This window comes from Podarcis tiliguerta (assembly GCF_965153285.1).
Source record: "Podarcis tiliguerta genome assembly, chromosome: Z".
Taxonomy (NCBI): Eukaryota; Metazoa; Chordata; class Lepidosauria; order Squamata; family Lacertidae; genus Podarcis; species Podarcis tiliguerta.
The window spans coordinates 12,837,589-12,858,557 of record NC_139553.1 but is presented as its reverse complement, the minus strand read 5'-3'; the positions used below and the strand labels follow the sequence as shown (position 1 = coordinate 12,858,557).

Here is a 20,969-nt window from a genome sequence, read left to right as displayed (position 1 = left end):
GGGGGAGAGCTTGCCTAACTGAAAGCTCACCCACACAAAATATAGTATGGGTTATTCCCCTGCATGTTTTTTGCTTGTTTACAAATAAAGCTTTTTGAAAAAAATCCCTCACAATAGATAATCCCCATGCATGTAGAAATCTAGTATGCCTTGGAAAAGCTAGGCTAGATATGCTACTTTTCTTGGCGGGGCGGGTGGTGCGTGTGTGAGCAGAGGAGCAATCAGTTGTATGAGCTAACACCTGCAGTTTTAAGTGGTATAGTCCAGACACAACTCTGCCACCTCATCTTCCACTGGAATTTTCCTCTCTCCTTCAGCTGCCACCCAGTGGGCAATTAATCCCTCAAGCTAGAGCATAGAGTAAGAATGGGACTGCGGGTGCCCACTCCATCAATTCAGCTGGCAAAGCAGCTCACTTTGGGCTCCTCCTCTCTCCTTAAACCCTTTCCTTTCCAAGCTGTTTGTTACGAGAACTTTGTAAGAACTAATGCATGAGCTTACTTGTTTGCCTCTTCTCTCTTCATTCCTTTTGTGCCATGTCTTAGATTATACACCTGCAGGTTAAGGACTTTGGCTACTCATCTTGTGTAAGGTGCTCTGGCTACCATTCTGGCTGAAGCATTTTTATTATTTCAATACTTTACACTAGAGGGGGCGGGACCTGTGGCCCTCCAGATCTTGCTGGGCCCTTAACTCCCATCAGTCTATGCCAGCATGCCCAATGCTCAGGGATGATGGCAGCTGTACTCCAGCAACTTTGAAGGGCCAAAAGCTTTCCCATCCTGGCTTTAAAGCAAATGAATTTGCTGACTGAGGGAACTGAGCCAGATCTATTTTTCTTCAGATGGCACTATCATCATCATCATCATCATCATCATCATCATTATTTTATGTGGGCCACTCGTGTACGTAAATAATACTTTCCCACAGAAATTGGCAGATCCAGTGAAGAAATGGAACAAGCTGAGGGAGCCATCTGGAGGGTATAACAGTTTTCCAAAAGGGAGAAGGGCTGAGCAATGGGAAATGTTTCTTACCTTCCGCTTCTCGTAGTCCATAAATTTATTCTGAAAAAGGAGGAAGAGAAGAAGAGTTTGGATTTGATATCCCGCTTTATCACTACCCTAAGGAGTCTCAAAGCAACTAACAATCTCTTTTCCCTTCCTCCCCCACAACAAACACCCTGTGAGGTGAGTGAGGCTGAGAGACTTCACAGAAGTGTGACTAGCCCAAGGTCACCCAGCAGCTGCATGTGGAGGAGCAGGGAAGCGAACCCGGTTCACCAGATTACAAGTCCACTGCTCTTAACCACTACACCACACTGGCTCTCACAAAAGGAGCCTGGATTTAACTGGCTTTAACACAGCCCACCCACTCATTCATACAAACAAACAAACAAACAAACAAACAAACACAGACACACACACCCCACCTCTCACAGTTCAGGGGAGCCAATGACCATTTTTAGGTTGAAGGCAGGGCTGGGGAATCTGTGGCCCTCCAAATACTGTTAGGATGCCCAACTCCCATCATCCCCTGCAGCCGGCATGGCCAGTTGGTCATGGGCGATGGGAATACAGCGACATCCAGAGGGTAACACACTCCCTATCCCTGAATTTGAAGACCATGGCCTGCTTCTCAGCAATTACCTGCCACTGAGCCTCATTCTCCGCATATTTCGTGACCATCCTGCTGACTCCGTCCACAGAAGTCTCACCTCCATCACTTTCCAACACTGGGAGTAAATACTGCGAGGGAGGATTGTACTCGATTCCTAATTCTGGGAGAAACCAGAAGACAGCACAGGCAGGTCAGTTATTGGCAGGGTTCAGGTATCACACACCTAAGTGTGATGCACTGGGCAGAGCGCTAACAATGAGTCAGGGAGACCTGAGCCCTGCTTGGCCACCAAACGCATCAAGGTCTAGAATTCAGCAAGCATGTTTTCATAGGAAGCGACCTTATACTGAGCCAGACAGTTGGTCCATGTAGCTCAGGGCCATCTACACTGGCTAGCAGCCCCTCTTCTCAATTCCAGACAAGGTTCTCTTCCAGCCCTACTTGGAGGTGCTGGGCATTGAACCTGGGACCTTCTGCATGCAAGGCAGATGCACTCCGACTGAGCTACAGCCCCTCCCTAGGCCCTTCATCCCAGGAGAGGAAAGAGTCTCAGAGGCATCAGGCACTGTTGGGCTGGTCCTCTCCACCCTGCTTGCACTAGGCAGGCCCTCTGCTCTGCTCACCTCCACACAGAAACTGCTGGATGGCCTCTGTGCCAGCGCTGCAGATGTAATTGGACGGGTAGGACATGGACGAGGCATCCAGGGTCAGTGTCTGCAGAACAGACAGATATATAATTATTTTAGAAGGTAAGAGGAGCCTGACTACTGGATCAAGGCCCATCTAATCCAGCATCCTGTTCTCACGGTGGCCAACCAGATGCCCCTATGGGAAGCCCACAAACAGCATCCAAGTGCAACAGAAACACTCCCAAATTCTAGCAATATGAGAGAGGGAGGAAACCACTTTCTCTGCATCATGCATAATCTCATATACCCCTATCATGTCCCCCTCCTGACATTTACCTGTCTTTCCTCTAACTAAAAAGGCCCAAACATTGTAACCTTCCCTCACAGGGGGGTTGCTCCATCCCTTTTATCCTCCTAGTTGCTAATTTCTGAACCTTTTCTAGCCTTGAAAATTCTTTTTGAGGTGGACAAAAAAACCCTCTTTTGAAATGCATTTTAACATCATCCAAAATACCTTCCTCCAAACGGATCCCAGGATGGTGCACAATAATGATGATGAAATGCAATGAAAGGAAAAAATATAATCCCTCAGAAAACAAGAAAACTGACTGAAAGGCAGCCACATAAAACCCAAAAGCTGGCTGAAAGCAAACAGAACCCCTTTCAAATTACCCTGGTCAACAATAAAGTCTTAACTAATTGCTGAAAAAAATGCAAGGTCAGTGCCTATCAAGCTCCTCTAAGAAGGGCATTTTAAAATCAAGGAGCCACTGCCAAAAAGGCCATGGGTTGTCTCCTGTATACTAGTCCTACTCAGAGTAGATGCTTTGAAAGGTAACAAATGACCCATTAATTTTGATGGGTCTACTACAAGCAGAACTTAGTTGGCTACAACCTCTTCTCTTCTGTGCAACCCAGAAGTACAGTGGTCCAGAGTCATGGAAGGTTGAAGACCCATTACTATCCCCCCCCCATGGCCCCAGTCCCCAGTGTCACCCAATCCACATAAAAGGGGGTTTTAGCCACTGGGAAGAAGTCTTAGCCTTTGTGTTGATTTGAGCCAATCAGAATGAAAGGAAGGGGAGTCATCCTCTGAGGACTGGCTCCAAGGATCACTCTGGAGAAAGCAAGCAGGGAAAATACTGAGGAGAAAGAGTTATGTGAAAATACTGAGGAGAAAGAGTTATGTGAGCCCCACAGTTAAGCATTTAGGAACCCTGAAAACAAAAGCTGCTTTGGTTTCAAGAGAACAGTGTGCAAGTTCTGTTAGATACAATGAAACTTCCAAGAGAATCACAACTTAAGTCACTCTGAGAGAAGATGTTGGAGGACTCCAAATCATTTGCACAGCAAATGCACAGTAAATGGAAGATCTAGCTGAAAGGCAACAAATGAAGATCGGCATTGATCGTTGCAATGCGTCACTAATTATTATTACTGCATAATTATAAAACTGTTGCATTTTAGAAAGGGATCTAGCTGTGAAGCGGTGTGGCTTTGACCATCAAGAAAGGACCCTGCACTTCTGAACTGGCCACTAAACTACTGATGTAATCACAACACACTTCAGCAGCAGACGGCACTTGGAGGAGGGTCTTAGTTGATGAGCAATGCAGGAGAACTCTTGAGATTCATGCCATTTGTATAAGGCAAGATTGGCACACAAGCTTCCCAGGAAGAGAAGAGTTGCTTATATGCATCCTACTATGATCTGAAAGAAGCAAAGCTTTCCTTTCCAGCTCCATATTGACCTCTTCCTTCCGCTCAATATGAATTTTGCACCACACACACACACACACAAGCAAAGCAAAAACTTCTTTGGGCACGTACCTCCAGTGTTCGGATGTGAGCCAGTGCCTGCGGCAACTCCTGCACTAGGTTTTCGCTGATGTCTAAGGTTCGTAGGCTACGCAGGCCACCCAGGGAGGCTGGCAGTTCCTTCAGCTTGTTGCCTGCCAGAGAAGGCAGAATGTGCCAATTAACATTTGCAAAAAAGCCTGAAGCATTTCTGTTAGAGATTGTAGGAAAAGACCTGCCAAGGAAATTGAAGAACATATTCATGTATGCGACAATGGTGGCAAGAGTCTTAGTAGCACAAGGATAGAAGAATGAAGAAATCCCGACAAAAGAACTGTGGCAAGAGAAAATGATGGACTATGCGGAATTGGCGAAATTGACGCACAAACTGCGTGATAAGGACAACTGTGATTTCAAAGAAGAATGGGAACCTTTTACAAAGTACTTAAAGAAACAACAAAATGAGCTGGATTCCTTGGCAGGTTTTGAATAAACATAACACAAATTTATTATGGGTAACATAAAGACAGATAATTTAAAGATCTTTACAATTTTATAATATGCAAAGAATAACGTGTGCTGAAAAACCAGAAAGAGGAGTTGAGGGAAGTCCTGGGGTGGGGGAGGGCTTTTACTGGGGAGGGGGGAGGGGAAAATAGGAGGGGAAGTGAGGAGGATATGTTTTTGATAAATTGTTATGTTGAAATTTTGAATAAAAGTTACTTAAAAAAAGAGAGAGAAGGCAGAATGCGCAAGATGCAGATATTAACACACTTCTTGGATATGTGTGTGTGTGTGTGTTTGTATAATGGCTTGATGATGTCAGGAGTTTTATTTTCAATTCTTTTCCTATCGACCCCTAGAATGGAAAATGCTCCCCTGGGGAAGTCCAGTCTGGTACATAGCTGTCAACTTTCAGATTTGAAAATAAGGGATCAGCAGCCTCAAAAATAAGGGATCAGCAGCCTCACCTGTCCCAGGGACAGTCTACAGGATATCTAACAGTCTGGGATGGCAGCGGGAAGCAGCGCTGGAATAAGGAAATTTCCCGCAAAATAAGGGAAGGTTGACAGCTATGGTCTGGAACCAGCCTTGTCACTGCTTGGGCACCAGGCAACAACATTCTTGGTTACCCTGGGCGTTTGAGCAGATGCAGGAATTGGATGTTTTTACTACAACTATTTATAAAACTAGATTTGTGTGTTTTTATTACTGTGAAATATGTTCCCTTATCCCTGTGGATTGCAGCCTGAGGCATTTTCTCCTACCTTTCAGATTAAGCGTCTGCAGCTGGACAAGGTCCCCTATCGAATCTGGAAGGGCCTTCAACAGATTCTTTTCAAAGTTCAGGACCTATCAAGGACAGAGAGCAGAAACAAGAGGGGTCGGTCTCCTTCCTGTTCCATTAGGGAGAGGCAGTAGGAAGTTCCTGTGAAATCCAAATCAGAGGGTGCACTTTACAGAGTGCTGAGTCTCTTGAGTTCAGCAGCCTGGTCTTGAGGGCAGGAGACAAAACGTCTTGTTTTGATGACCCTGCTAAAACCTCAAGTGCTAAGATCCTCAGGTGAGCACTTGTAAGGGAGCCAGCCAGCAACAAATCACACAGAGTAAATGCAGTTAACTCCTTCTTAGAAGAAACAAGGTCAGATGAGGGGTGTCAGGCCTAATGAGCACAGCAACTCTGCCCCTATAAGGCAGTTGTGGAGGCTGAAGGTCCCCACCTTCCCACAGCTGCCTAAATCTCCTCCTCCCCTAGATTCTTCCCAAGATCCTTCCTGAGCAATCTGAGATTCTACCAATGCACCTGTCTCTGCTCCTCCCTCTTTGTGCCTCTCCTGGTCCTGGGAGACCAGGGGAAGGGGAGCAGAGCTTGTGGCAGCAGGAGGGGGAGACATCCTGGTTTCTTCACCAGCCTGACTCCTCTCTGCCTCTTGGTCTTCTTCCTGTCCTGCTTCTGCCTCTACTTCTGATTCTGGACTTCTCTCTGTCACAGACTCTCCCTGCTCACTAGAACCTGTTAGTGCTTCAGCTTTCAACACCTCCTCCTCCAGGCTTCTCCCTCTGACCACGCATTGTCGTCCCACCACCAATCCCCGGACTCTGAGAACTTTGTCCCTTGGGGGTTCCCCAGCTGGTGCCTTCCACCATTCCTCTGTGTCCAGCCAGTCCATGGCAGCACCTTCTCATGGCCCAATCAACATTGGAAGCATTGCTTGTGGTGACACAAGAAAGAAACTGCACCCCGATTGTAGCATTCCCTCCCAAGAGAGGTTATACTGGCTCCCTCTTTGCTATCCTTCCACCAATAAACTAATATCTTCATGTTCGGATAGACCTTTGGAAACTAAGGTGCAGGTGATACTGATCATTCAGCTGCTGTCAGGGCAAACTGGATTTTAACCGCTGGTTCTAATTGTGTTTTGATGTATTTAAGCTATTTTTAAAACTCGTCTGATTTTATTTGTATTTTACAATGATTGTTTTGAATGTTGGAAGCCACTGTGAATCCCAGCTTGAGAGAATGTCAGGATATAAAAACATTAAAACAAACAAAAAAACTGGAATGTCCAGCTCTTGGTATTCATAGACACCTGGCCAATCAGAAGGTTTCACACTGGCAGCCAGTCACACGGGCTGATGTTCCACACAGGTTTCTCTCTGTTTCTGCTCTGTAATAACTCACCCAGCAAGGTCCTAGCCTCAAGCAATAAGGAGGCTCTCCATTCAGGCCCTGGTTTCACTATCCCATTTTGAGGGGCTAGTCTGAGCCTTCACGGTCCCAAAAGAGATGGAAAAGTTCCCATACTTTCTGAGTCACCACACTGACACTGCACACGAGAAACAATTCTGAACAGAATTCTCCCCCAGGATGTGTTTTGTCTCTTTTACCTGGAGAGACGTCAGTTGGCCAATATCAGGAGGAAGTGAGGTCAGCTGGTTGTCATGTAGATCTAAAACCTGGAAGGGCAGAGAAGGAAAATGGCTGTTCATTTATCTGGTAAGCCTTCATAGCAGGGCTGGAGAACACTTTTTTCCCCTATTGAGGGCCACACTCCCTCAGCACTAACCTGTTAGAGGCCAAAGCCAGCGGAGAGCGGACCACTCACTTCTCTGTCTCTGACAAACTGCTTCTTCCTCTTTCTCTGTCTTTGGCACCCACACCCTCCCCTCTCTCTCACACACTTCTCTGTCCCTGACATCCCCTTATTCCTCTTTCTTGGTCTGTGACACCCTGCTTCTCTCTTCCTCCCATTCTTCTCTGTGTATCTCTGACACCTTCCCCTTCTCTCTCCGAGGTCTCTCGTATATTTAAACAGGCCATGGAACAAAATCACATTGGAATGGGACCTGGTTTCAAGAGCCCCCCTTCTGTCAACACACACACAGTGGTTCTGTGCCTTCTTCACTATCAGGTCCAGAAGCTTCCACTCAATGATTCATTCCTACCTCTTGAGTCATTTGCAAAAAAAAAAAAAAAAAAAGAGTTTCAAGTTACCTTCACAGTTACGAGATTCAGGATGCTACAGGATTTAGGGGTCAGAGATGTCAAGCAATTGGTGTGAGCAATCAGCACCTAAGCAATGAAAGATACAGAGAGGATATTATCAGAGTGATGCTGGGAGCCATAATCAAGGTTTGTTCTTGGCTAATTCACTTGTGGTTTGCTTGGAGAGAAATAAATGGTGAACCTGGGTTCAGAGGTAGCGCTAACCCAAACTTGTTTCCTGGGAGTCGAGACAGAGGGGCAGAGGGAGTGAAGTGCCTGCAGTTTCAGTGCACCCATTTAAATCATGGCTTCCTGCCACTATGATTTGGGAAACCAGTGCAACAAGTGATCTGGAGCGGGAGACAATGAAGAAATGGACCTTGCCAGCAAGACACTGTATAGGCTTGGATTGCTTTTGCTCCCAGAAAAACCCTCCAGGGTGTTTGAGGAAAGTTAAAACCCAACAGGGAGAGGGAATCGCTACACATTCAAAAGCACATTGGCCAAGACTCAAAGGGTCCCATTTCTGCCTATGGACATATGAGGCTTTGACTATTGTTTGAGGCCACCAGCCATTTCTTGCTCTGTGTGGACAAGAGGGTTCTCCAGCCTCATAAATTATTTGGCAGGGGAGGACACAGGAAGAATCTGATGCATAGAGATGCCACCACCTAATTTTATGATATTGGCCTGTGTGTCAACATGGGCTTTGTCAACCTAATGCTCTCTGGATATTTTGGCCTACAACTCCCATCAGCCCCAGTCAGCAGAGCCATTTTGGACTACAACTCCCAGCAGTCATGGCCAGCACTGCCATGCTGGCTGGGGATGATGAGAACTGCAGGGCAACAATGTCTGGAGGGCTTTTGCCCAGTGGACAAAGCCTGTACTAACGCATTGAAACATGTCCCTTACCTTCTTCTGCAAGACTTTACAGGTCGCCAAGGCTCCATACGGAATCTAAAAGCAGACATAGAACGAAACCAAATGCTGGTCAGATAAAATGTTATTGTGAGAGAGAGGGGTGATCAGAAAAAAATACAAAAGAGATACTTTATGCAAGGGTCATTTTGTCTTGGGGCATATTACCATTATTTATCAGATTTATAGGCCCCCACTTTCTGCCCAAAGGAGCCCTGGTTGGCAAACAAGAAGCACCATAACCATTAAACTACATAAAAGCAATTGAAATGCAGACGCAGATGGGGAAAGATCTCTGCTTTAGAAGACTTGTTGGAAGGTCATCACAGGCACAGAACAGACAACAGAGGCAGCGCTTGTCTGATGTTTAAAGGGAGGGCATTCCAAAAGGCCCTGTTCCTGTATTGTGCAGAACAGACCTCCTGATGATAAGAATGACAAGAAGATCCACCTAGGGACAGAGACCCTGCAGCCCTCCAGATAATTGTTGAACTACAACTTCCATCATTCCTCACCATTGGCCACACTGACTGGGGCTGATGGGCGTTGGAGTCCAACAACATCAGGAGGGCTCCTAGTCCTTGATGTCAAGATACAACACAGATCCTATGGTTATGGGTGTCAAGCGCAGTTCTGTCTCTGAAACAGGTGGAAAGAGGAACCCGCTCCTGCATAACATCTTCTGCTGAAGGATGATAATAAAAGGTATCACTCTTCAGAATGTGGCACCACAACTCAAAGATAATGCCCAAAGGATGGGGGGGGGGGGTTAGTTCCAAAGCAATGCCCAGAAGTGAAACCAGCAGAGCTTTTGATCCTTAACCATCGCTGCAAATAAAGTACTTCTGCATGCAATGCATAGTAACTGTGGAACTCCCTCCCACAGGAGGTAGTGATGGCCAGCAACTTGGATAGAATATTAGACAGATTCATTAGACAGATTAAAAGAATATTAGACAGATTCATGGAAGAGGTGGCTATGCATAGCAACTAGCCATGGTGGCTATGCTCTGCCTCCACAGTTGGAGGCAGTAATGCTTTTCGATGCTGCAGGAGGAGTGGGTGCTCTTATGCGCAGGTCCTACTTGCGGCTGTCCCACTGGGGCATCTGGCTGGCCACTGTGAGCAAAATGGGGCATTGGTCTGATCCAGCAGGGCTCTTATTAGGTTCTGATGTCAACAGCATGTCTCCCACCCAACCACTTGGCCAACATTTGGGAGTCAGCATCACCGGAAACGTACCTCTAAGAGTTCACATTTGGATATGTCAAGTATATCATCAGCTCCGGCTTCCTTTGCCTGTTGAGAGACAGACAGATGAGCTGCATTTGCAAAAATGAGAAATCAGATGGTTGCCGGCCTTATCTCAATTGCTCACTGAATGTAATCAAAGTAATATATATGTATATTTAGGGAGGGGCGTGTGAGTAAGCCCCACTGCGCCCATGTTGCTTACAAGTCTCCAGTTGTCAGAGGTGTGCTCCAAGCCCTGCCAAATACTTTGGGGAAGGGCTGTAGCTTGGTGGCACAGCATTTCTTCTGTATGCAGAAGGTCCCAGGTTCAATCCCTGGCATCCCCGGGTTGCGTTGGGAGCATCCCTTCTCTGAAAACCCTAGAGAGCCACCATCAGTCGGTGCAGGCAATACAGATGTGGTGTCCCAACAGGGTGAGTCCCAATCAGAGGTGGATGTCATGCCTTGATAGTGGGACTCCTCATCAGAGAAGGACCAGGAGGCTCCAGCCTTACACCAAGCCCTGGGTCACGCTCCATCTGGGAGTGAGGAGTGATGAGGCCTAGGACAGATGACCAGCACCAGGGGTGAGTTTGGCCTCTGGCATTGAGTTTGGACATGTCCCAAGCCCAAGGGAAAGCCTTAAACACCAGGTCCATCCCAGTCTATCTGGAGAAATGCCCAACTACAGGCAAGGTCTCCTTGGGATGTAAGACCATCTTCTCAAGCAGACCCCTGGACAGAAGGGAGATGATAGGATTCAGCTGTGGTTGGGGTGTGCTTACACCAACTCCAGCTCAAAAACCAGTGCAGGATTGGAAGAGCTACTAAGAATGTCTATATACCAGCTCGGTGCCATGCCTGCTAGCCAAGCTTCTGCCAGGCTAAACCTGATCTTGGAGTGCTCTGACATTGCCTCTCACCTGATCCTTGCTGGGAACTCTGCTGGTTTGGTTCCCCACTCCTGGTGGAAAGACTCTTCTGCAGAGTTTTCCACCAATAAGGGGCATGTTTTTCTGGGTGGGTGGGTGGAGTAGGCACCAGTTGATTCCCTGAGGGTCTAGGGCCTGACCCCCTAACCCCCCCAGCTGCATCATCCCAGAGTTGGCATAGTTTTATGAAACAAATTATGACATGGCGGCAGGGCTTTTATACTGTGGATCTGCTACATCCATCCAGCCTGCTTAGGATTCATCTGTAACAAGACCAGGTGATGACATTCTTTCATGGTTCCAGAAGATTCCTCAAAACCTTAGTGGAGCCCCTGCTAGCCTGAAGAGTCCCAGCAGCTGGCCCACCTAGCTCTGGCCGACTTACCAGGCACATTTGGTACTCAAGGCGCTTGCGGGCTTCATCACTGGGTTTCCTTTTACGGAAGAAGAGCGGCATCTTCCTCTTGTCTTCCCTTTATCCCAATTCAGAGATGGAAAAAGGAAACAAAAGGCAGGAAGGCAACCACAACCTGAGCAACAGGAATTACATCTCTGTCAGTCTGAGAAGAAGCTGCTCATGTCGGACGAGTTCTGCTCAAGGTGCCTCCCTCTGGAGAAGTTGGGGGCGGGTGGGGGGGAGAGAATAAATCAAAACACATTTATGAATTTTCTTTCTCATAACCCTTCTGTAGTTCAGGGTGGAGAAGCCTTTTTCGGCTCAAGGGCTACATTCCCTTGTGATAAAGCTTCCAGGGGCTGCAGTGGTGGGGTGTAGCCAAACAGATACCACTTGTGAACCTCCATCACATAAAATTGGCCAGGGGGTGGGGGTGGTGCAGAGAGGCCTGGCTTAAGGGGTATGTGGCCTGGGATGAGTGCAAAGGGCCATACAGACGCCTAGAGGGCAGTATTTGGCCCCTGGACCTGAGGTTCCACATTCCTGCCCTGTCGTTACACAAGCTGGGACATTTGTATAAGAAAGGGGTCAGCCACTGATAGCCACTGGACCAAAACGTGCCTGTAATTCTCCCACTCCCAGTACAATAAAGGCAACTGACTCCTGCTGTGTGTGAGAGCTTTCACACTCATTCTAACATGCAGGAAAGGAGATAGTGGCAATGCTGACGACTGCCATTGTTTTATCAACAGCCTGGCAAGGTAGTGGGTCTAGAAAATTCATCAGGTAGCTCATTGCCTGGGGCACTGAGCATGGGGTTGAGGTGCAGAGTCCAAAGAATGAGAGTTAAACTAGTGCCTTTAACATCTGTCTGAAAGTCAGAAATTCAACAGGGGCAGCTTTTCATAGCATGGGTGTGTACTGACAGGAAAAGCTCCCATAATAACATAGTGAGCTGCCTTATGCTGAGTCACTTTGATTCCTCAGTCTCATTATTGTCTACACTGACTGACTCTCCAGGGTGTCAGATAGTACACAACCAAACTGAACCATTTCCACAAAAATCATCATAAGACCTAAAATAGATATATTAAAAATTAATATAAATAACAGCAACAGAAAACCCTAAACAACACACCAGCCCAAGAGTCAGTTCTTCTGTAGCTGGAAACAGCCAAGGCCCCATCCTCTCAGTCCAAGTGGAAAAAGCCCTGCAAGGTAGGGAACAGGTCTTCCAGGACTCACGGGCAAAACACACACCCCCGCTCCCCAGAGCAAATATGAGCCACAGTCCTGAGTGCTACCAACAGACAGGAATTTAATCAAGTGATTCCCAGCAGTGATAGGCAATGCTGGATCTGACCTATCTCCATCTATCATGAAGCAGGCAGCGCTACGCTACTTCAAACTGCAGGAAGGTCCTGACTTTCTCCATTCCGATCCCTGAATGTCGGGAACCTGCCAGAACGTTTCTACTAGACTATTTTTAAAAGAATATACTGTATTCAGCTTTTGTTTTTTTTCAGTGGAAGAGCATCACATCGTAAGTGTTCCCCAATATGGTTTAAACTGGCGCAGAAATCTTTCCTGACTCCCCAAAATCTCCACGAGAACTGTGCCCTTGAACACTTTCTTTATCTAGCTTTTGCTTTTAACATAAGATTGCACGTATATCAGAAGAAGAAAGATAAAACCTTCCTAGCTTGTATTTACATGAAGACTATCCCCTCAATGCTGACTTAACCATCAAAGATTAATGTACACAGTCCATACATCCAAACAGGTGTCTAAATGAGATGGACAGTTGTTAAGCTACGGATTCAAATGGGATAAAAGCTAGGTTTCTATCCTGTGGGTTCAAACCAAATTTCGTCAGATCCACTGCCACCACCCCATGCTCTCGCTTCTGTTTTCTAGGGAGCCCGCGCCTTGGGCTGCATGCAGAGCTTGGGCTGTTCATTGAAGAACATAAGGTGAGCCCTGCAGGATCTGGTCCAAGGCTGGCCAGAAGCCCCAGTAGGAAGCCCGAAAGGAAGCCCCAGTAGGAAGCAGGACCCGAACGCAGCAACCCTCCCCGCGCTTGCGGTTTCCCCAGCAACGGGCAATCAGAGGTGCGGGTGAAAAACAGGGACATGAGGACTAGTAACTTACCTGGGCGAAATCCCCATGGGGGGGAGACGAGGATGCACTGTGGGGTTTACTTCTATGTAAACATGCCCACTGCCCAGGGCTGCGCTTGTCACTCAAGAGGCGCTGGAGGTCTCGACGGGTAGGCAGAAGCTCAACAGGTGCGGCTTTGCCAAGCCTGTCATGCTAGGGGGTGTGGAGAAGGAGCCCCAATGGCAGCCTTGGCTGCTCTCAGGCAATCATTGCAACACGGCGGGGGTGGCGGAGAGAAACAGCAGCTCCCTTGGCTACACCCAGAAGTGCGGGAGGGAGGGGGAATGCTGAGGAGTAGCCCCGCCTCCAGCTACGCCTTAGGCCACGCCCACCTCGACAATGTCCCCTCCCGCGCCCTGTACTCACCGGCTCATACCGTTCCCTCACCACCGCCAAACTCTTTGTCTTTCTCCCTGCCCACTTCTCTTCCGTAAACGAAGAAACAAACATCGAACCGGCTCAGGAAATATTCGCGGTCTGTTGCACAGAGGCTACACCTTAGAACGATCTCTTGTGCCTACAGACCTCGGTCTCTCGCCCACATCTAAAATGGAGACCGCAGCCTCGCTCCTCCACAGTGAATGCCCATAGTGGACATGGCGGCAGGGAGTTTTGAGTCTCGCGAGGTTGTGGCTGGAAGAGCAACGGTGCTTATTGGACGGCGGGAGGGTTGGTGGGCAAGGACGTAGCAACGCAAAGTAGAGATACTAAAGTGTAGAGAAGCACTACGTACTATGAATTCGAAGAGAAGACGGTGGTTTTTCAGTAAAGGACCGGAAGTTTGGTCCGTCCCTCCTGGCCAAACCTAAAATGACTTCCTTTGACTCACCCTTCAAAGCCTCAGAGGACGGGTGAGTGTAATCTCGCGATATCTTAGATATTATATCCCGCGGGATCGCACGCAAGCGGTCCTTTTGCCACATCGATCTTACGGGCGAGGAGGAGTTGGTCGCTCTCCTGAATCCGACGCCATCCTCCTCGGAGCTTAGCTTGGCATCCAATTCGCAGTCATGCCGCCCAAGTTCGACCCCAACGAGATCAAAGTCGGTAAGTCTTTCGGCTCGAAGCGTTTTGGAGGACTGCTTATTTGGGGTTGGGGCGCGATGAACTCGTCTGGGCTGGCCTATGGAGTGGTAACGTCTACATCTCGGTGAGGGCGGGGGGCCGATTGGCACGTGTAAATGACGTGTTCAGCTTGCTTTATAGCCTTTATTTGCTATGCTTCTATTTTTTAAAAATAATATTTATTAAATGTTTTATATATTAATTAAATTTATTATATGCTGTTGTGGCGTACATGAAAAAAGTTTTATCTTTCTTTAACACCAATTGGCCGACCATGCCCAGGAGAAAGGCCTCTGGTTTCTTCAGAAAGGTATATTTGAATACCTTTTTCATTTCGTTATATATCATTTCCCAGAAGGTCTTAATCTTTGGGCACGCCCACCAAAGGTGAAAAAAGGTACCTTCCGTTTCTTTACATTTCCAACATTTGTTATCAGGCAAATTATAAATTTTTGCCAGCTTGACTGGTGTTATGTACCACCTATAAATCATTTTCATTAAATTCTCCTTTAAGGCATTACATGCCATAAACTTCATACCAGTAGTCCATAACTGTTCCCAGTCAATCATCATAATGTTATGTCCAACATCTTGTGCCCATTTAATCATAGCAGATTTTACCGTTTCATCTTGAGTATTCCATTTCAACAGCAAGTTATACATTCTTGACAAATTTTTAACTTTGGGTTCTAACAATTCTGTTTCCAATTTTGATTTTTCCACCTGGAAGCCTAATTTTTTGTCCAATTTATATGCCTCCATTATTTGATAATAATGGAGCCAATCTCTCACTCTGTTTTTTAATTTTTCAAAACTCTGCAGTTTTAGCCTGTCTCCCTCTTGCTCCAGAATTTCCCAATACTTCGGCCATTTGGCCTCCATATTGAGTTTTTTTAATGCTTTTGCTTCCATTGGTGACAACCATCTTGGGGTTTTATTTTCTAACAAATCCTTATACCTTATCCAAACATTAAACAGTGCTTTCCTGATAATATGGTTCTTAAAGTCCCTATGGACCTTAACCTTGTCATACCACAAGTATGCATGCCAACTGAATACATTGTTGAAACCTTCCAAATCCAAAACATCAGTGTTTTCAAGAAGCATCCATTCTTTCAGCTAGCAAAATGCGGCTGATTCATAATAAAGTTTAAGGTCTGGCAGGGCAAATCCACCTTTCTCTTTAGCATCTGTTAGTATCTTAAATTTTATTCGCGGTTTCTTGCCCTGCCAGACAAATTTAGAGATATCTCTGCCGCTTCTTGAAACAGTCCATTTTGTCCAGAATTTGCAACGTTTGGAACAGAAACAACATCCTTGGCAGTACATTCATCTTTATAACAGCAATTCGGCCTAGCAGTGATAATTTCAAATTTGACCATATTTCTAAATCCTTTTTCACTTCAGACCAGCATTTTTCAAAATTATCTTTAAATAAATTTACATTCTTAGAAGTCATATTAACCCCCAAGTATTTCACTTTCTTAACCACTGTTAATCCTGTCACCTTCTGAAACTTATCTCTCTCCATTGCAGTTAAGTTTTTCTCCAGCACCTTTGTTTTCAATTTATTTAACTTAAAACCTGCTACCTGGCCAAAATCTTGAATTAATTGCAATGCTCTTTTAGTACTAGATTCTGGCTCCTGTAAAGTTAATACCAGATCATCAGCAAATGCTTTCAATTTGTACTGTTTAGCCCCCACTTGTATCCCTTATTTGCTTTGCTTCTCCACAGAACCTTCCATGCCCCTTTTCAAGTTAGTGGCATATTTTTAAAATTACCTAGACCGGTGTTCTTTTATCTCATTCAAATGCCACAAGTACTTTAAATAGATAGATAGATAGATAGATAGATATAACACATACAAAATACATTATAAATGATAAGTGTATTGTATTCTCGGTTTTTAGGTTTTCCTCCCCGTTGTATTTTTCTTTTCTTTTATCTATTCTTGTATGCATTTGTATTGGTACCTGTACATGACAGCGGACAAGCTCTGCATTTATTTTCTGTACTATGTTTATAGTTTCCGATCTTTGAAAATTAGATATCTTGCACCACATCCAAGAGTATTTATGTACTCAGACTGGCAAACCGCACTGTGACCTGATTATTATAACTCTGGAACACCAACGACTGAATATTCTCACTTTCTGTGTTAAGTGCATTAACACTTACATGAAAATCAAAGAGTGCTAAATCGTTTGGGAGTGGTAGGATTCATAGTCTTGATTGAAACTCTCTAAGTTATTCAGCTCTTGATATATTAAGAACAATACTAGCCCTATCTAGTCCAGCCAACAGGATTTGCTTCATTTTTAACCTTTCTACAAAGGCCCTGAAGCAGCATGTTGATATGGTTCCTTTTACGTGCATGCATTATTTTTATCTTCAGAACAACCCTGTGTAAATAGGCTGTGCTGGAAGACAAGTGAATGTCAGACTGAAAGTCACCCAGCTTTGTGGCTTAGCTGAAATTTGAACATGGTTCTTAGAATCATAGGATTATAGAGTTGGAAGGACGCCAAGGGTCATCTAGTCCAACCCTCTGCAGTGCAGGAATCTCAGCTAAAGGGAAGTGAGACCTTGCTTTAGGGTGAAGCTCTTACTATGTTCCAGCAGTTTACCCTCTGTATGAATTTTTGTATTGGTGTTTTGCCATGATACCACAGTGGCTTATAATTATATTTAAAGTGCTGGTTTTCTCTCTCCTCCCCCCCCCCTTACAGTTTTCTTAAGATGCACTGGAGGCGAAGTTGGCGCCACTTCAGCTCTGGCTCCAAAAATTGGGCCACTGGGTTTGGTAAGTCAGTTCTTATTCAACCACAGAAATGCTAATGGGTAAAGTGGGAATAGAGAGCCAGTTGCAGCTATCCAGACCTCTGTTCAGAACCCAAAGCCTTGTGATGAAAACTTTGTCCAGTTCTGCTGCTGAATGCAAGTGGTGACAATTCAAATTCTGAAGGCAAAGTAGCACTATTGGCCCATTTCCTGTGGAAGGCTCTTCCCATAGAGATTCAGCAGGGTACCTTTTTTAAAGTTTAAACACATGCAGAAAACTTTTCGGTGCCAGTTGGCTTAGGCAGGCAACTAAGCCAGCTGCACATTTTCTGCCACGCTTCTGCTGTAAAATTTTTTGGATTGTTTAAATGAAATTGTGGTACACTGGTAAGTTAAATTCTCCTTGCCCAGCAGTTTCTTAATTTCTGTTTTTATGCAACTTGATTTGGGGAGTGGAAATACTTGAAGTATAACTATACATACCTGCAGGCTTTTAAATTACCTATTTGCTGGTTTTGGACACCCCTTTAGGACACAGTAGGCAAGGAAGCTCTTCAGAATTTGTTTCCCCTGCAGTTTCTCAATGCAATGTATCACCACCTGCCTATGCAGATGAGGCTCAGACAATATCTTGTGGACTAGATAGATATTTTGTTTATATTATACACCGCCCTATCATCGTTGAGATAGCATAGAAATTTAATTTATTAATAAATAATAACAAATAGAAACCTTAAGGTTGTTTGCAAGGCAAGCATTGTATGTCTGGAGTGCAGGTTTCCCACATGTCTTGTTTGGGTGCTGCTGCAAGGCTTGAGACTTAAGGAGGCAGAATGTAGTTAGTGAAGCACCTAAATCTGTGGTCAGTTGCTGCATTAGAGGGGAGGTTTGGGGGGACAGGACTTAAGTATCCCATTAGTTATACCTGCTGTTGTTTTTTCTTTTAGTCTCCCAAAAAGGTGGGTGATGACATTGCCAAGGCTACCGGCGACTGGAAGGGCCTGAGGATCACGGTTAAGCTAACCATCCAGAACAGGCAAGCTCAGGTACAGACAACGCCACAAAGGACGGGTCTGTGGCCAAAAGCACTGGCATTTGAAAATGCCCAGCTGTGCTAGTGCCACAGAACCATGATCCTGGCAAGGTTGACTCAGCCTTTCATCCTTCCGAGGTCGATAAAATGAGTGCCATGCAGCTTGCTGTGTGGGAGGTCTTTGGATCCAGACCTTAAAAACACGGTCCTGGTCATTAGGTGGTTGCAACGTATCCAGGTGTTGAACTACAGTTCCCATCATTCCTAGCTAGCAGGACCAGTGATCAGGATATATGGCAGTTGTAGTTCATCATATCAGGGATGTCAGACGCTATTCTATGTTAAAGTATATTGATTGTTTTCTTGTGCTATGTGGAATTGGGTAATTGCAAGCTCTGGAAAACAGCATGTCAAGATGATTTAGACAAGGGATGTCCAACCGGTTTTTTTCCCTGGGAGTAGATCGCAGTCTTTTGGGAGTTGGACGTCCCTGATTTAGACTATTATTATTTTCCTCAACTGAGCTCTTTTTTTACATTTAATCTGAAATCAAGCTAGATTTAAGCTTGTTGGTGTCTCTGGTATCTTCTCATCATGGATGTTTGCTTAATTAACAGATCTATGGTCAATATTATTTTATTAATGCTATTGCTATAAGTTTGTTACTGCCTTTGGCTAGAGAAACTTTTGAACTTGACTTTTAGTCCCCAAATAACATTTCCCCTTGGCTCCTAGCAATATTTGGCATTTATGCATGCTGCCTTTTATTTAGCATTGGCATCATTTTTTGTAACAGCCTTGTGAGGCAGGCCAGTCGTTTTTGTCCCTTGCTATACAGATGTGTACCTTGATTCAGCTCCGAAACGTGATAAACCCTGGATTAGAGCTAAGATCCTGGGGGGCCCTGGGCTTTCCTGACAGCCACCCGCCACCATGCCTTTCGTGCAACAGTGACTGGCATGTTCCAGTGGTGAGCTAATAACAAACCCCAGCTTAGGAAGCAGAACTCTTCTATCTGACCCATGGAGAGTCCTGTGCCGAAAAACTGGGGACACAAACCTTACAGAAGAGGGTGCTTTTGTTTCATGATAAGTTAAATTCATATTAAAAAGTTTTAGGAGTGTGTATGTGAAATAATGCTTTGTCATCCAGCGTTCTACTAGCACAAAGCCTTCTGCCTTTGCAACAGAATGTCTGCTTCTCATGGGCAGATTGAATAGGTGCTCAGAAGGCAGAAAGGAGGAGGGTGTTCTGTTGCACAAGCAGAAGTCCCTATGTGAATGAGAAAACTTTGTTAGATACAGCCCTGGGAGTTGGGAGGAGCTGTGGTGGAGGGTGGGATTTTTCTTTCCATGCCAGGTTTTCTGTAGTCAGTGTATTGCTCCTCCTTCCCATCCCTGCCTCACACAAGTCTCAAATCTGGACTGTTTTGCTCTCTAGATCGAGGTGGTCCCATCAGCCTCTGCCTTGATCATCAAAGCTCTGAAGGAGCCTCCCCGTGATCGAAAAAAGCAGAAAAACAGTGAGTGTCCGGTGGTGGTGGTGTGCTTAGGTGGTGAATTGCAGCTGGGCAGTTATGAAAATGAAAGTAGAACCATGGTTTGTTTTGCAGAGATTTAGGATAGAGTGATTAAAAACTTAATTCCCAACTAGCTCTAAGAACCAGGAGGTCCTTTCGAGGAACTGTACTAATGTCCTAAATCATGCTCATTAAAAATCTGGTTTGTATGAGGGTAAATGGGAAATTTGGAAAGCTACAGTGCCAAAACAGCTGAAATATTATATGGATCAGTGTGATGCTGTAGTTCTGTCTGCAACAGCCACCTGCCACTGTGCCTGCCTGATTTCATCTGTGGCTTGTACATTCCAGTGGTGTGCTAAGAGGAAATCCCCATTCAAGGAAACAGGGTTATTTCTCTTCATGGGTAACTCTGTGCCGAAGAATGGGAACAGAGCAAGAACAACACTGCCACAGTCCCTTTTTATTTTTTAAGAGGACTGGCTGATGAGGCTCGTCTGCTCCCAAAGCTTGACTAATGTGAGTTCTCTCTTTGTTTACAGTTAAGCACAGCGGCAATGTCAGCTTTGATGAGATCGTGAACATCGCCCGGCAGATGCGGCACCGATCCTTGGCCCGGGAACTCTCAGGTAAAAGCAGGGAAGGTGAGGGTGGAGGGTCTGGATGTATGACAAGCTCATGAGTTCCATGTAACAAATGCTGAAGCAAATGAAGCTGCTTTATTTGGCTCCCAGGCCCCCTTGTACCTCACTATTACAGCCCCCCCCCCAAGTTTTGCTTGATTTCTTTGAATGTCCTGTGAGACTCAAGTTATTGCCATCATCCCCAGCCAGCATGGCCCTTCATCAGGGATTCTGGGAGTAGTAGTCCCAACAGCAATGTCTACCTATATTCGCTACCCATACCTTCCGTAAAGTTGGAGCTGGAGTGACTCAATTCAGGGAGTCTAATCTGCATGAAGCTATGCTTTGTTGACCATTTGGCAGTAAGGTCATGAGCGCAGCAGCCATCATGACATAATGTACTTTCCTGCCCCATCTACAGGAACCATTAAGGAGATCTTAGGAACAGCCCAGTCTGTTGGCTGCAATATCGATGGGCGACACCCTCACGATGTAATCGATGACATCAATAGTGGTGCAGTTGAATGTCCTCCAGTAAGTGCCTGCCTTCCCATGAAACAGGCTGCATATGTTGTTTTTTTTTCTCCTTACCTTGGTACCAAATTGAATTATCTGTTTCTAATTCCAAACTTATTTCCTTCCCTACAGAGCTAAGGCTGCTACCTGAATGGACATGATGCAACTTAAGCAAGTTCTGTATGGTGTATGGTGAATATTGGTAATAAATGCAGTTTCACACTTGTGGTGATAATGGCTCTTATTCTGATGT

At 45.6% G+C, this 20,969-nt stretch overlaps 3 protein-coding genes across 8 annotated transcripts in view; 1 reads left to right on the top strand and 2 right to left on the bottom strand.

Moving 5' to 3' along the window:
- Positions 1-13,929, bottom strand: part of LRSAM1 (leucine rich repeat and sterile alpha motif containing 1) — a 34,447-nt gene extending 20,518 nt beyond the window's left edge. The window contains exons 1-11 of one of the 6 annotated variants that reach the window (XM_083423631.1): positions 13,543-13,929; positions 11,005-11,229; positions 9,697-9,753; positions 8,449-8,493; positions 7,543-7,620; positions 6,936-7,004; positions 5,315-5,399; positions 4,080-4,201; positions 2,244-2,334; positions 1,650-1,780; positions 1,038-1,067 (exon numbers count right to left, since the gene is read on the bottom strand). In XM_083423631.1, the coding sequence (XP_083279757.1) occupies positions 1,038-1,067; positions 1,650-1,780; positions 2,244-2,334; positions 4,080-4,201; positions 5,315-5,399; positions 6,936-7,004; positions 7,543-7,620; positions 8,449-8,493; positions 9,697-9,753; positions 11,005-11,076 (780 nt within the window). In that variant the 5' untranslated portion in view covers positions 11,077-11,229; positions 13,543-13,929. Of the gene's footprint in view, positions 1-1,037; positions 1,068-1,649; positions 1,781-2,243; positions 2,335-4,079; positions 4,202-5,314; positions 5,400-6,935; positions 7,005-7,542; positions 7,621-8,448; positions 8,494-9,696; positions 9,754-11,004; positions 11,230-13,163; positions 13,440-13,542 lie in introns of those variants that run through there. The other 5 variants (XM_083423634.1, XM_083423633.1, XM_083423630.1 and 2 more) reach the window with 5 other exon arrangements.
- Positions 1-20,969, bottom strand: part of LOC310669651 (E3 ubiquitin-protein ligase RNF183-like) — a 172,787-nt gene that overhangs the window by 27,442 nt on the left and 124,376 nt on the right. The gene's annotated exons all lie outside the window — the stretch shown is intronic.
- Positions 14,083-20,951, top strand: RPL12 (ribosomal protein L12). The gene is made up of 7 exons (XM_083424134.1): positions 14,083-14,223; positions 16,974-17,047; positions 17,973-18,071; positions 19,499-19,580; positions 20,120-20,206; positions 20,622-20,734; positions 20,849-20,951. The coding sequence occupies exons 1-7, from the start codon at positions 14,187-14,189 to the stop codon at positions 20,852-20,854; spliced, it is 498 nt and encodes a 165-aa protein (XP_083280260.1). The 5' UTR covers positions 14,083-14,186; the 3' UTR covers positions 20,855-20,951.

Excerpts from the sequence above, each read along its gene's own strand:
- RPL12 (XM_083424134.1), top strand. The coding sequence starts at position 14,187 with ATGCCGCCCAAGTTCGACCCCAACGAGATCAAAGTCG. Across the intron at positions 19,581-20,119 it reads TCGAAAAAAGCAGAAAAACA|TTAAGCACAGCGGCAATGTC; the intron begins GTGAGTGTCCGG and ends CTTTGTTTACAG. Across the intron at positions 20,207-20,621 it reads CTTGGCCCGGGAACTCTCAG|GAACCATTAAGGAGATCTTA; the intron begins GTAAAAGCAGGG and ends CCCCATCTACAG.